The sequence below is a fragment of the Cygnus olor genome, chromosome 25, assembly GCF_009769625.2.
Source record: "Cygnus olor isolate bCygOlo1 chromosome 25, bCygOlo1.pri.v2, whole genome shotgun sequence".
NCBI lineage: Eukaryota > Metazoa > Chordata > Aves > Anseriformes > Anatidae > Cygnus > Cygnus olor.
Genome location: NC_049193.1, coordinates 2,935,088 through 2,950,427, shown reverse-complemented (window position 1 = coordinate 2,950,427; position 15,340 = coordinate 2,935,088). Strand labels below are relative to the sequence as shown.

General features: G+C 44.3%; 1 protein-coding gene across 1 annotated transcript; it reads right to left on the bottom strand.

The window, feature by feature from the left end:
• Positions 1-2,245: 2,245 nt before the first annotated feature.
• On the bottom strand, positions 2,246-15,240 carry KAT7 (lysine acetyltransferase 7). Its single transcript, XM_040536731.1, has 15 exons — positions 14,982-15,240; positions 13,506-13,653; positions 12,044-12,220; positions 11,614-11,853; positions 10,982-11,064; positions 10,645-10,734; positions 9,842-9,940; positions 9,559-9,669; positions 8,543-8,734; positions 8,125-8,214; positions 7,079-7,219; positions 6,118-6,211; positions 5,788-5,934; positions 4,781-4,887; positions 2,246-4,105 (listed from the first exon to the last, which is right to left on the bottom strand). Exons 1-15 carry the CDS (start codon positions 14,994-14,996, stop codon positions 4,004-4,006), a joined length of 1,836 nt encoding a protein of 611 aa, XP_040392665.1. The 5' UTR covers positions 14,997-15,240; the 3' UTR covers positions 2,246-4,003.
• Between the last annotated feature and the right edge of the window lie 100 nt (positions 15,241-15,340).

Sequence of the window (15,340 nt, the reverse complement as noted above, 5' to 3'; positions counted from 1 at the left end):
CTGGAAAGCATATGCTTGGGTGATACCCGCCTGCAGCTTGTGCTATCACACCTGTACCTTTAACTTGGAGACTAAAATAGAAAGTGAAGCTGTTAACTATACCAGGAAAGCCAGGAACAGCAAAACAAACAGGGAAAAAGCTGCATACTACAGGGACCGCCAGTAAAGTGGCTGCAGGATTGCTGGCGTTGATGCAAAGGGACAGAAGTCATGGAAAGTTCTCTGGGAAACAAACTCAACAGGAAACAATCCTGTTATATAAGTACATAGACTGGCTACTACCGCACCCATAAAGCTTTCAGAGGGCTATTTCTCATTTACTGACAGCAGAGAAATGGACACCATAAAGATTTTTTCAGCTTTGGCTCTGCTGACCTACATTTTTTTGCAGAATATATATTCCCCTCGGATACCAAGAAGTGCATTAGATGACAACCAAAAAAGACACTATATTGCTGGCCTACAGAAAAAATGATGAGTTTGATGCAAAGCATCAGGACTGAGCATTGGAAGACATCTCTCTAATTCTTTGGGAGGGTACCTCTCTGATTTTGGGCACATAACCTAAGGTTTTCAAAAAAAAAAAAAAGCCTGTTAAGTCGCACCTGCTTCAACTGTTCACCTTTACTGGCTTTCAAAATCGTACTTGATTTACATGCCTTTCAATTCGCAGGCAGTTCTTGTTTCTGGGATATAGAAATGAAATAGTTTGGCTCTCAACTTCTATTTCAGTCTTGCACTGAATTTGCGTTTACGCTCAAGTTTCTTTGGGTCCATCACATCAAAGCACTCTGTGAGGTTATTAGCATGCTAAAATTACATACATCAGCTATTTCTGGGTTAGGTCAAGGCTGAATGTAAGCATTACTTTTTAAAAATGAAAAAAATGGAACAAGAACGCATCATCTGGAACATTTTCTGAGGGCGCTGGCTGCTTTTTGGTAGCATCAACGTTTTTAGGTGGGCTTCACGCTGCCATGACAGTATATAACATCTGCAAGTTTGCAACTGCTATGAATAAACTGTGGGTGAAACTGTGAGCAGTTGCATGCCTCATCCTCTGGTTACCCGGAGATGTTTATGGCTATCTGTATGACTCACTACTTAATGAGTGTTTGCATTACCAAAGGATCCAGAGGTCTCAGTCAAGCACGAGACCCCATCATGTTAAGAATTGTACGTGTACAGGGAGAGTCACTGCCCCAGAGAACTCGCAACATAAACAGACCAGACAGAATAAGGGAAACAAAAGCGTAGAGGGGCTGGCTGTCACACAGCAGAGCAGCGTGGCGAATAAAGCGCTTATCCTCTTGTCTCTCTGCCCAGAGATCTACAAAAAAAAATCACGCTGTATCCCTCTGCGCTTGCAAAAATAAAAAGGGCAACTGGCATTGTGCAAAGCTGTGCTCAAGTAAAAGCAATGCTCCCAAATGATATTTCTTTAATGATCTTAAATTAAGGAAATGGTCTTTAAATTAAGACAAATAGGAAGAACCTTGATGTGAGCTAACAAACACCATTGCTCAGGGAAATGTGTGGGGGTTTGATTATCTATTCTTCATCCATCTCAAACAGAACAAGGCTACCATCCCAATTCGTTTGTTCACAAGCTAAGAATGTGGAGTCCCAAGCTACGTTCACCATCATATCAGACTCACTCTTAACAGCACCCGAGCCTCTCTGCAGCTTACCCAGAGTCCAAAGAACTTTTTCTGCTCCTCCTTCCATTGAGTTACGTAGAGAAGCAGACTGTCTGGAGTCAAAAATTGTATCAAAGACTCAAAATGCTTGAGCAATGCATTGAACTTCAGATGCTGTTTATTAAACATCGAAGACTTCGCTGCCCAATGTCCTGGCATAGTACAAGAAGCAAGGAGACACGGTCATGGAAGCGGAGAAGAAAAGGCTAAAAATCTAGGGCTATCACTTCCAGGAAAAATCCTTCCTTCTTACAAGAACTTCAGGTTGACATGTGCTATCCCGGTTTTGGATGACATACTTAAGCTGCCAGCATCTGGCAACAACCTCATGGTAGCCTCCTGGGCACAATCAGCTCTCAAGTGAATATACAATACAGGCTACCTCTAAAACATCCAACTCAGAGGCTGCTACAGTCACAATCCTTAATACACAAGGCGCAAAGACAGGTTCAAAATTAGTCCCTTGCAACAGAAAGCACCAGCTTCACTTAAATGAAGATGCGGAAGAGCGTATCGGATAAAATAAAAATGAAAAGGCACAAACATGAGCAGAGAACATGCTTTATTGAGAAGTAGATACAAGAATAGCACATTCTACCACATCATGGGAACAGGGTTTAGCTTCTGCACAAGAATGGCCTTCTTCCCTACTCCACAAGAGATCTACTTTGTTGGATAGTTTCATGAGTATCTGGAGTTAGTTACAATACAAGAGCAAAGGGCATGAAACAGCAAAATTCAGTAATGCCCACAAAGTATACATCATGTACTGATGATCTTTTTTTTTTCCTTTTCCTTTTTCTTCTTTTTTTTCTTCTTTTTGTTTTTTAAGGGAGGCAGAGAAAGGCAGACAACCATCAGAAGGGCAATAGAGAACTTTTCCACATAAGGATGGGTCAGTGGTTAACAGGAAACGGCTCCTACCTACCGGTACATTGCAAGTGCTTCACTTCAGTCACCATTTAATGAGAAAGCACTGGAAGTTTAAAGGAAATTGGCACTACGTGATGCTGCCATCATCTACTCCAAGACTGTGTCCCCCCACTTTTAATCCCATTGGAGCCATATAGCAAACTTGTGGCACAAGGACAGTGGTTATACTTGAAAGCCATTGTATGATAGTTTCTTCCAGCGGTGCTGATGGGACAGAGGAAGTAAAAGCTTTTTTGTTTTACAAAGACAAACAAGGATGCACTGTCAGAGAAGCAAACCATCCACGTAGCTAACTGGAGCTGCCACTGATGCACAGAACGTACGCTGTAGGCAATCCAACAACTGACAATATTTGTATTTCAGAGTTTCTGTGGCTGTTTGGACAAGGCTATCAAATATCTATCTATAGTTAAGATTTTATTTCTTCAGTCTAGAGGAAAAAATCCTCTCCAGTAGGAAGAGACATATGATTCAAGGAAGACCATTCTGGGAAAAAGTATCTCCAGTGAAATATACTGAAAGGGGCTATTTCTGTGTAAAGGAACCCACCAACTCGAAGAGAGAAACCAGGAAAGCAGCAACGTGTAATGAAAGAGGTCTCTCCAACGGATGTGGTACTGTGGTAGCTCCAGGAGCCTGTACCAAGAGCAACTCCATGAAGCATGTGACTGTGATGTTCTCAGACACTTAGCCTTGACTCCTCTGGGGTTAACACTAACAATCACACCACTCAGTTACAAGATATGTAAGCTTCTGACTGCACAATATTAACTATGTGAAGACCTGCTATATTATACGGAAAACACTGCTGAAAGAGGTGACGTGTTACCTTACTAAAACTATCTGATATACGGAATGGAACAGTCCATCAGGCAGGACTAGTTAAAATGCTGAAGTCAGTGTAATTGCAGCTCGTTAGAAAACCAGACTTCCCCCAAACAAGCACTATTAGACCTTGTTCAAAAGCCACAGAAGTTATCTCCGTTACTTACAAAGCAAGGAACCTGAAGGAAGAAACAACCAGATTACAGGACACAACACAACCTCATTGGAATAAGAACGTGAGGGTAAGACCAGTGACTGGACAGGTACAGTACCAGATATCAGAACTCCTTGGGCCAGTGCTGCTAGGAGCTTTGTTTGGGTCCTATACAGATCCAATCCTTGCAACCTCATTGAGGCCGAAACATAAAGTTCCTCAGAACTAGCGTCTGTGGTGTGCACAAAAGATCTGGGCCAGAACAGTACCAAGGGGAACTGATCTTTCGGGAGGGTACTGTACCAGCCAATCACAACAGCAACAGATACAACAGAGATCCCTAGGGTATTTCCTACTGCTGGGGTTCACTGGCTTCAGGAGTGACAGACAGTTAAGTTCCCTTAGGAGGGGTCCATTTCAAACAGCTGGGATCCATTATCTTATTGCTGTTGGATCTTTTTGCCTCTTTGGCTATCCATTCATCAATCAGATCCTAGGGAAGAGAGCATGAAAGGGCGGGTTAAAAACAGTCCATGATGGAGAATTATCTATGGTACAGCACCAAACATCAAAGTCCAGAAATCTGAAGATGACTAGCCCACTCACTAACTGCTGAGCATGACAAAAATAACAACCCTTCCACAGTGTTCTAGAAGCACTTCCAACCACACTGATAAAACTACTTGTAGCTACAAAGTAAAGTCTCAGGGAAGGGGAAAGGAATGAGAGAAACTGTTGTATGTTCCCGGATGTATAAACCACTTGTCTCATTTCTAATGAGGATACAAACATGACACATTCAGGATTCCATGAATTCAGCTAACTGCTGTCTCATACTTTTGCCCAATAAAGGGTTGGCACGATGAGGAGCATGATGGGAATGTTGATCCATTGCTCCCCTAAAAGCTGCTTCCAATGAGTAACGTTATTCCATACAGAAAAAAAAAGTACAGTTGATGCAGCATGTTTCTACACTACTAAAGAATAATGCTCCGTACCCATGCTTTGTTTTATTAGCTACTGCATTTCAAAATTACGGTGCTCCCCCACTAGAATCAAAAGGCTGGGAAACCCAGCACAAAACAAACAAAATGCTGAGTCCACTTCATGTGAATGTAACAGCTAAATGTAAAGAAACAAGCGCAGAAAGAGCCATCAGAAATCTTACCTGTCTTTTTAGGACCAGGTGTTTTCCCTTCCAGTACTTCAGCATCTGAAGTGCCTGCAACGTACTAACAATGTCGACAGGGTTTACAGCGGTCTCCTGGCTGATTTCTGCAAACCAGTATCAGAGGATGTTAGAATAGAAACAGACTCCACTGCAATACCCTATAATAGATAGTTTTCAACTACGAGTCTTAGGCAATGCCTTTTGAGGTGATACACACAAAATGCCTTGCAGATACTAAGGAGTGTTAACATGCAGCGTTATTGCTGCTGCCTGGCTTGCACCCTTTGACCATCCTGGTTATCTGCTTGACAGCTTGTCTGTGGTCATTTCGCTCTAGAGGACTGATCAATTACAAATAGCTTGAGAAAACACAAGTTATGGATACAAGCCATGCAGAGCTGTAGAGAAACAGCCCAGCTCACCCAAAAACTGAAAGCCAACCTAGATGAAGCGCTGGGGAATAATTAGTTGAAACAGAGCATCATAATGATTTAGTGATACTGCTTTTAGGATCCAAGTTAGTATGGTGCAACCCTCTCTAAGAAAGCATAGCAGCTTTTTCAGAACAACCTTGATATTGCTATGAAATACTGCATGCTCCTAGGGACTGTTTTGAATATAAACATGCTATTAAAAGAAGTTTAAATAATCTTAGCTTTTATCTAAAATGTTTGAAAGCCACTCGGTGTAGCCACTTTTCTTTTTAAAATTAATATTCTATTCTAGACCTGTATGAAGTTCTTTACTGAACCTTTTCCAAAAATGTTTTTAAAAGAAGAAGCCAGTACATAGTTTCAAAACTCTGCAAGCTGGCTTATTGTTAATGGCGGCAGGACTGGAAAGGAGCCATCCCCAAATACAGGAACATTCCACTGGCTGTGCTGCTACCCAAACACCTGTAACAATGCACGACCTACCCCACATTTGAGGAAAATGAGTGAACAGGACGCCCTGGTATGCTCCCGGACCGACTCACAACAAGTTTATTTAGGTTGAAAACATACCTTTTATAGAGATCTCTTTTCCTTGGAAATTATGCAGGTAACGAAGCAGAACTTCCTTCCAGTAACTACGGTAGCTGATGAGACCCAAATCAGACAGAGGACGTTCTGGAGAGCCAACTTTTTCTTCTACTTTAGAAAGCAAATAACCTGTAAAGGAAAGAGAAGTTATTTGTCCTTCCTAAACTACTTTATCCTGACTGTTACCCTCCTCAGCACAAGCAGAAATCGGGTATAATGACAACTGCTCAAAAGTCACCAGACACGTTAGATTTTTTGGTGAAACGGTCATAGTGGACAGAATGTTTCCAGAATTTCTCTCTTTATACTTACTGAAGTCAATGAGCATTTTGCCATAACCTTGCCTCATGTACTGAGGCATTGTCAGGATACAGGAAACATTGTAGTTGAGAAAAGAATTCTTCTCCTAAAACCAAGAACACAGAGAATAGATTAACAGATCTAGATCTGCACCCACAACTGGGTATATCAGAATCCAAACAGAAGGAACGAGCCTGTGCAACTGACACAATAGAGATGAAAGGATCAACGGCAGAAAAAACCTGCCTAACGACAAGTAACGTGGTTATCCTTCAGCTACCAGCCTAGCTTAGCGTCTTACTTTATTAGCCACTGGGTGTGTAGTGCAAAATGTTAAGCTTGGGATGGCGGGGCACGGAGCTGTACCTGAGAAGGAGCCAGTAACACTCTCAGTTATTAACGCTCTCACTTGGGATTAAACAAAGAGATCGCCTATTTTTTAGGCAGGCAACGTGACTGAGCAAACAGGGCACAGAATACAGTTCAGAAAATTGCCTGGTACACTCTAAGCTCAGCCAGTGACTTTCTTGGGGGATCTGTTTAAGTTACTTGAACTTCTCAGCTTCTCCATCTAAGAGTTTTTATTCCTCCAAGTACTTTATAAGAAAAAAACATGGCGACTAATACTTTTTTTGGATGTATTTTTCCTCTACATCTTTTTAGATTTTGTTTAAACACTACTTTTGCCTACATTTAAGACACCACTATGCTTACAGGTGACAATAGTTTATCTGAGCTGATTTGTTTTTTGCTAGTAATGCCAAAAGATGCTACAGCAAAGCACCTTCAGTCCCTGCAGTGAACAGTACGAACTCACACGGAGCAGGTTTGAAACTTTATCTCCTCCTGGAAGCAACAAATCCTGAGACTGCAAAGACTTGGAGAAGAGATGCAGTACTGATAATCTGTGTCCTAAACCTCATCCTAGTGATCTAGGATAATAAGTACACATAAAGATTTTTTCCAAACTAACCTTGGAGAAATATCCTATCAGGTGACAGCCAGTGTTGTCAGCTTCTGTCATGACATAGAACAGGAAGGGTTCAACATCATAATACAGTGTTTTATGGTCCAAGAAAAGTTTTGCCAGCAGACACAGGTTTTGACAGTAGATCTAGAAGCAAAAGGAGAGTAGGATACACCTGTTTATTATGGTGGAACGTGCCAAGCATAGAGAAAAACAGACATACAAGGGAAATGAGAAGAAAGTTCTGAATCATCTGAGAAATAACAGTCTAACAGCGCAGCTGGGCTGGGAAACAATTCCATTTATGATGAAACTTGGTAAGCCTAGCTTCCTAAGGGTGGGAATTTGTTTGTGATATTAATCTCTGAATGTTCAAAACATCACATCCTCGGTGAAGGGGAGCAAAGGTTGCATCTCTGCTTGCTTGTACTGTATTGTATTTATTCCAGCCTTCAAGGTCATCTGTGGTAAATACAAAAGACTCCTCCCAACTTCCAGCAATGCAAAAGTTAGCTTTTTTTTTTTTTTTCTTCCCTCTGAAGCCTTACAAGACTGGACACAACTAGAAACAGGGCACGAGCACCTAGAATCTGCAACCACTGGTTCAGTGCATGTTCTACCTTTCAACTGAGAGTTAAGGAGGTCACCCCCAGTAACACCACGCTACTTCCCACCGTAACACAAGTTTGAGTGAATATCCACAGCTAAGTAAGAGATGGGCAGTGGCAATCTACTGAGGCCATGTGCGGAATCTCCCCATTCATTTGCAGAAAGGGATCTTGACACAAATCTCCAAAAGCTACTGATCCAGCACAACACGGACAACAGATGGAACTGCTGGTGCACAACAGCTCTGAGGAATAACCACAAAGAGAATGCAGACAAAACGACTGCCAGAATTGCAAAAATGGACAGATCAGACTGTAGTAGCCTTTCTTCCATTAGAGAGAAAGGGCCATTTGCATCCTGTTTCTCTACAGGAAAAGCAGTACTCGGCACGTTTGAAAGATAGACTCCACATTCAAGAATGGCTTATTATCGCAATTAGTTACCTTGTTCTTTTTCCCATCAACTTCAAAAACTGAAATGGAGCCTTTGCGGTAGATTTCATCACCCGGTGGATGCTTCCAAACACATTTTGCCTATGACAAGTAAACAAAATTAAGGTGACACTACTGTTTTAAGGGCAGAACAGGTTACAACAGCTACTGGATATACCAGGAAACACACAGACTTTTAAGCTATGATAAAAAAAATTAATTCCAGGTCCCTTTTCTGTTCCTCTGTAATCCCCTAAATGGGACAGAAATCAAGCCTGCACCTAGAAAAAGCAGCCTTTCCTTCTAAATGACACAATCTTCTCACCTCCTAAAGTGAAGAACTGAACTAACAACAGTAATAATGTTTAAAAACACCTACATGCTCACAGCTGATTTAAAGCTCAGGAATCACACCTACCCCAACCCTTACCATGTGTCTGCGCAGTATTGTCTGGCTCTTCATGTATTTGAGACAGAATTCACACATGTAGAGACGTCCCAGGCGAGCGTACTCCTCTGGGTAGGGAGAATGATACCACGTATCCAGTTCGTAACGGCCAAAAGCAATTGTTTTAATCATATTGCTGCCTTCTGTGATCTGGCCCTGAAGCCGCAACTTTTCCTATGAATGAAATCAATGGATGGCTATTAAAAAAAGATTTTAAAGGATGTTGAGAGGAAGGGGCCCTGTTTATTTCCCTCGGGGAGATCCTTCATTTCAAGTCTTCTAAATTCAAGTAAATTCCGTCTGAGCCCTGTCCGTGGGCAGTACTTACCGAGCCTTCCCTTCATCAGAAAACATCTTTAATCAGAACTTAGCAGCATGCTAACACTAGGATCCTACTCTTTCTGTTACCAAAGCAATGTAACCTACATGCAGCTTCATTCTTCTTCCCTCATCTGCAGGGAGAGGGATACAGCCTAATGCCCTGCCTTAAGATATCCCAGATGCAGTTGTCACCATTACTGGTGATTAAAATTAAAATATGTTTTAGTTCACTTCTGGAGATGGAAGGTAGCTTTGAAAAGCACCTACAGAAACAATAGAAGTATTTGAACTCCATTTCAAAGCCATTGGCTCTTATCAATACGGCTTTTGTCTTTTGTTTTTAATCACTCCTTAGGTATTGTTTCAGCAGGTGAAGCTATCTGCTCTCTCACTGAAAAGAAACACCTGTTACATAGGACTGTTACTAATTACTGCTCATGCAAGGCACTGTAGCATTCATGTCTGAAGATTTTCAGCTCCAGCTGTTCTTTCAGCAAACCCTCTGAATGACTGGCACTTCAGCGTTATCCCTAGCCCAACTTTGCTGACTTGGCTGGGCTGTAGAAGTTCTTGTAAGAAAAGCACCTACCTGCACAAGTACCACAAAACCCAGAAAACATTCACGTTTCTGAACAAGTACATTTGCTATGAGACTTATTATGATTTAGAAGTCTCACCAGGTCCTCAGATGCCCGTGCCTGTGCTCTTCGGAAAAGCTCAAGGTCATATTCACTAGTCAGGTTTTCAAGTAGGGGTTCCCTAGTATTGCCGTAGGTTTGTCTGTGCTCCTAGAACAATAAAACAATAGGAGTTTTTTGCCGCCATACTGCAACCAAGCTGTTGAATCTTGCAGCTTTATTAGCTGAGAATGCTGTAGGATGACTGCAAAAGCCAAACTCCCACTTAGTGGTCTCATTCCAGGCAGGAAGGAATCAAAGAATCAAGAATTGCTGCTTTTACCATGTATTTTTCTTTTTGCTCCTTGCTTAATCCTGAGTTCCTCTTCTTCCTGAGCTCAGCTACTTTCTCTTTGTACCGAAGCTGTCTCTCGGTTGGTGCCTGAAACAAAACAATACAAAAGAAGTTGAAACCTTCTTTAGGCTTCATCCACTTCAAACATTTTCCTGCACCTTCTCACCCTAAAGAACCTCTGCCCTGGCTTCTATTTTACCATGTTTGCTGTCTCTGAACCAAACCTGCACACGTGAGAAAGCACTTCAAGTACAACACAAGTATGTAAAACAGTAAATTTTTCTTCCTTCTGTGGCCTGCATTTGTCAACGCACCTCAGTCCCACAAGACAGGGTGCATTCCTTATGCGCGGCTTAATCATGTGGAAAGCTCCAAGCTGACTCATGAAATCATCTTGACTCAAGCTCAAGTCTCGTGAACTGAGAAATGTAATTCCCTTTGGTTATATCCTCTTTGATTTAGTCAGAGGAAAATGGTAGTTTACAGTTCTGCAGAAATTCTCTTGTCATACACATCAAAGCACACAGAAAAGATCATCCTGAGAACATTTCCAGCCTCCTTTGTAATATTACTGGCCAACGCCGTTTCTCTGCTCTCACTAGCTGTTCCAGTCTCTCATTGAAGGGATAAAATAAATTTCCCTCGCTGAAACAAATTGGAGATGGCAAATGGGAGTGTCAGGACTCAGCACAAAAGCTTATCCGACACGTGAAGAAGGGAGATCAAGTCAAAGCCTTTGTCACTGGAAACCACCAGCTGAGGTTTTTCCACTTTTAACTGAGCAGCCTTACCTGGTGTCTGGTGGCGTGCCTGTTGTTGTCATCCTGCCGATGGGCCAGCATTCTCTCCTCAATCTGTTTATCTCGGCTCTGTGCTCGCACCTGGAAGTCAAAACTCATCTGTCAATACTGCAGCAAACTACTATCAAAGCTTTCACCTTTACCATTTCTCTGTTTATGTGAATTTTCTGAACTGCAGTTCACAGGTGATTTGACACACAAACACTGCTGTCTTACAGCTAAAGACATCAGCTGGAACACACTAATACTGTTTTCTGTTCACAAATGACAAGTCTTGGCATTATGTTCCATAAAAACATAAGGAAGATAAAATAGAAGACTCAGTTACCTTGCACTCATCTGCTGAGAGATTATGATACAGTGGGCATCCTGATATGGAGAAGTGTCGCTCGTGTTTTCCAGTTAGGTGGCCTGCAAAGAATCAGAAATAAAAGCTTTTAACATATGATCATAAAGAGGTTTAAAAAGTATCACAGATGGTCAGATAATGCATACAAGCTTCTCGGGGAGATATTCAGTTTATTACCAGTGTGGTAGGAGGAAAACATTTCATGGTTCACTGCACAAGCTTTAAGAACAAAGAAAGAAAATCCTTTTCACACTAACTGCATTTCATGCAAGCACCCAGATATATTAAACGACTGCATTCATTTGTTTATGAAAACCTGCTTTTGTCAGAGACCAGAACCCTGCCTGCAAAACTCTGCATTTTCCCCCCACACCTGTGCTCACACTCCTAACTTGCTCTTTATCCCATCATCTCCCAAACATTCCCATCGAGACAACACCTCCAGAAGAATACACCTGCTGATATGCTCCACATCCCTTCTCTATACCCACTTCTCAGTAATGTTGCTGATCTTAAGTAAGTGCATATTGTTAAGTTGTATAACTCAACTGACTTTGAATATCACCGCAGGAAAGCAAAAATCAACAAATTAATCCTGGAGCTGAAATTACCTAAAGAGTTACAACCAGGAGTGGGACATTTCATGTTGAAATTGTAGCTTTCATGGAAGCGGCGGCGCTTAGGGCGGTGAGACAGGTCACTTCCAGAATCCTTCATGGACATGTCCTTGGCAATGCTCTCATCATGGGATACATTTGGACTGGAGATATCAATATCAGACTCTGAGGAAGGGGCATTCCCGGTGGGGGTACGAGGTGGAGACTCATCGTGATCCGCTGCATTTTTAGTGTCTGAATAAAGATCAAGATGTTACAAATTGGTCTGAAAGAAAGCTTTCAAAAAAATACGTGAAACAACTCTGGATAACTGTCTCAAAGCCTCTATCCTCAGGATATTATACTGTGCCCACAGAAAACGGAGTCACATACTCCTTCCAACAGCATTTTGCAAACTCTCGACACCTCACTGCACCCTACGTACCTCTATCAGAGAAGTCAACCACTTGCTCAGTTTCTGATCCAGATGAACGAGTCTGCCGGAGCGGGTATTTCTTTGGAGTCACAGGAGCGGGCTGCTGTTGGCTGCGAGTTACCCTCCTCGTAGAATAGACAGGCTCTTCTGCTCCAAATGACGGTGGATTACGAACCGGGCTGGAATCTAATTTCATGGAAATACCATAATTACATCTATAATAACCACTGTAATTCAGTGAATTGCCTCACACGTGCTCTGAGGTCTGTAATTCTAACATCTGACAGCTGGGTATCAACACAGACTTGTGTCCTACTACTGGATGTTAGCAAAAAGATAGGTCTCTCTTGGCTCTGTTCTTCTGAGCTTACAACTTAAGACACTTGTACAAACACTGAGGAATCTGGAATTAGATCCACTTTCTCTGGATGCAATTATTTAATTAACTAGTAATTACAAAATGACTCCCATTTGCAAAGCTAATAACAGTTAGCTTAGATAAGAACTATCAGCATTTAAACAACCCTTGAGAACATCAAAGCTGCTTTCGGTGTGGAGCTATATTTGGGATCCCATTTATGGTTCTGTAAACCTATACTGCTCAGACTATAAAACTGATTATTTTGAATGAAAATATTGCTTTTATACCACAGCAATACCACAAGCATTCCATATGCTAAAACACCTTTCCTCTTGTTTTTAAAGCCTAACCACCAGATGACTGCGCACATCTATTTCTTACCTGCAAGAAAATCTGTCACAAAACACATTATCTGACAAAGTGTATACACAAAGCAACAGAACAAACTTATCTACTGTCATTTCCTCTCCTTATGCCTCCATATGGCAGCTTATTAATTAACAGACAGGGAATGGCTCCACTAAAACTAAAATTGAGGAGATGGACACGTTCAATGCTTCCTCTTACACTCTGGACGCCAAAGTAGAAGCATACAAAATAACTATCAATACATTAATTACAGCTTATTGCAAAGTGGCATCAGCAAGTCACGAGAATACATCTCCCTTGCTGTACAGACAACCCCCCAAACAAAACAAAACATATAAAACTAACACTTATCCTTAAGCACAAATCCATCTAGCTTGTCTATGGTAACAATCTGACTAATTAGATGGAAAGTAAATCTTTACAGTTCTCAGAAAAATCAGACAAAGCTGGCAGCAGAACGAAGGGGTTTGATTCCCACCTCCTTTAAGTAGACAGCTTTACTTTTTGAACAGAGGATACTCAGGTTTTGATTTCTACCACCAGTGGAAGTGCTACATCATTTCACCAACAGGTGCTTATAAAGACTGCTTTTTACCACAGGATATTAAAACCCAATGAAAAAAAAAAAGTTAGATTTTTTCATTTGGGTATAAAATCCAAGTGTTTAAGCTGTAAAGGTCAGGAACGTGGAATACACCAAGCCTCCTGCCACTTATGTGTTTAAGGAAACAAATCATTCACCTTGAGAGCTCTGACTGAGCCTGGCCGAGGAGCGGGTTACACGGGCAGACCGCCGCGATGTGCCATCGCTTTCAGAGCTGTCTGTGTGCTCGGGATCGGTGGAGAAATCGGAGTCTTCTGTCCCGTCTGAGCTACTGCCTGCATTCCTCTACAACACCACAGACCCAGACATTAGCACAAACGCACTGAAATTTGTATACTGTATTTATACTATAAAGACACACAGAAGATGTTTGATGCTAAATAGGTAAAGTCACCGGCCCTGGGGGTGTTTAAGGAAAGGTTGGACGTGGCGCTTAGGGACATGGTTTAGTGGGTGACATTGGTGGTAGCGGGATGGTTGGACCAGATGATCTTGGAGGTCTTTTCCAACCTTAATGATTCCAGGATTTTATGATGTATTCAAACTAAAAAATGCCAAGCGTTTTCCTCCAGAGGCAGTATTTTTGTGTAACATACGCAGTGACAGGCAATGCCCGATATAGTAGCAGGTCTCTGAAAACAGATGAACTGAGAACGCCCACAGCAGCACACGACTTTATCTGAAGTAAAAGCTAAATGAAATTTGAAGGGCGGACAGGACATGGCGTGAGCTGGCTGGTCCTGGTTCGCGCTGCCAAGCCAGCAGCGCTCCCACACCAGCTGCTCCCCAAAGCAGCAGAGGAGGAAACCCAAGAGCAGCAGGTGCTGGAATAAACAGAGCCTGGGCTCCCTGGGGAAGGCAGCAGGGGACGGGCGAGGCGGCGCCACACGAGGCGGGCCGCGCACACGGCAGCGCCCGCCTCGCCTCAGGGCTCCGTCAGGGCCGCAGCCTCCCCTCAGCCCGGCCGTGGCGCGAGCGCGGCCCCCGCGCCGCTTTGTTTTGCGCCCAGCGGAGCCTCGCCGGCCCCAGCCAATCAGAACGCGCGCGGGAGGGAGCCGAGGGGAGAGTTCGCCAATGGGAATTCAGAGAGGGAAGGGGCGGGGCGGATGGGCATGACTGACGGCGGCCGCCAGCCAATCAGTTCGAGCGTCGCTGCCACAAACATCCACCCCGGGGGGGCGGAGTGGGATGGGGGAAGGGAGGAACAAGGCACGCGCGGGGAGGTGACCGTTGGGGGCGTAGACGGGCAGCCGTGAAGACCAATCAGCGGCCAGCCCGGCAAGACAGCCCAACCAATACGCGGCCACCTCTCCAACTGCCTGCCCAATGGGAAAAGCCAGGAGGCGGACCGCGCTACAGGCGGAGGGGAAGGAATCGGTAACCGTTGGGGGCGATGAGTGACGGGCACAGCGACCAATCGGCGCCCGGCGGGCCCCTGCGGCAGCCATTCAGGGAGCGAGGGGGCCGGGCGCTGGGGGGTGAAGGCCGCTATTTTCCCCCCGGTTTTGTGCCCCTGAGAAGCAGCTGAAAGGGAGCAAGGAGCGGGGGGTCCCCGCAGCCCGGGCCGGCCGCTTCACCGCCGGTCGCCTCCCCGGTCCCCCGGCCGCGCTCACCTTCCTGCGCGGCATCCTCGGTGGGGGCGGGGGCAGCGAGGTTGCTTGGTCCCCGGCGCCCCCAGGCCGCGAAGCGGCGTTCGCCGCCGTGTTAGCGCCGGCGGGCTCCGTGGTGACAGCCGCGTCTCCCGTCCTCCGGCACGGCTGCTCCGGCGGCGCCAGCCCGCTCCCGCCGCCAGTCCCTGTTCCCTGCTCGGTCCCTCACGCTTCCGCCGGGACACGGTCCACACCCCCCCGTCACGTGACCCCGAGCCAGCCTCACGCCAGCGGGCGCCGCCATCTTAGATTCGGGCGGGCGTCCCGGCGGCGCCGCTGAGGGCGAAGCCGCCGGCGGCCATCTTAGTTTCGGGCGCTGCAGC

Bases quoted from the DNA above. Each gene is read 5' to 3' on its own strand.
- KAT7 (XM_040536731.1), bottom strand. The intron at 7,220-8,124 runs GTAACTAATTGC...TTTTGCTTCTAG, and splicing joins TTGATGGGAAAAAGAACAAG to ATCTACTGTCAAAACCTGTG. The intron at 4,888-5,787 runs GTATGTTTTCAA...ACTGGTTTGCAG, and splicing joins AAAAGAGATCTCTATAAAAG to AAATCAGCCAGGAGACCGCT.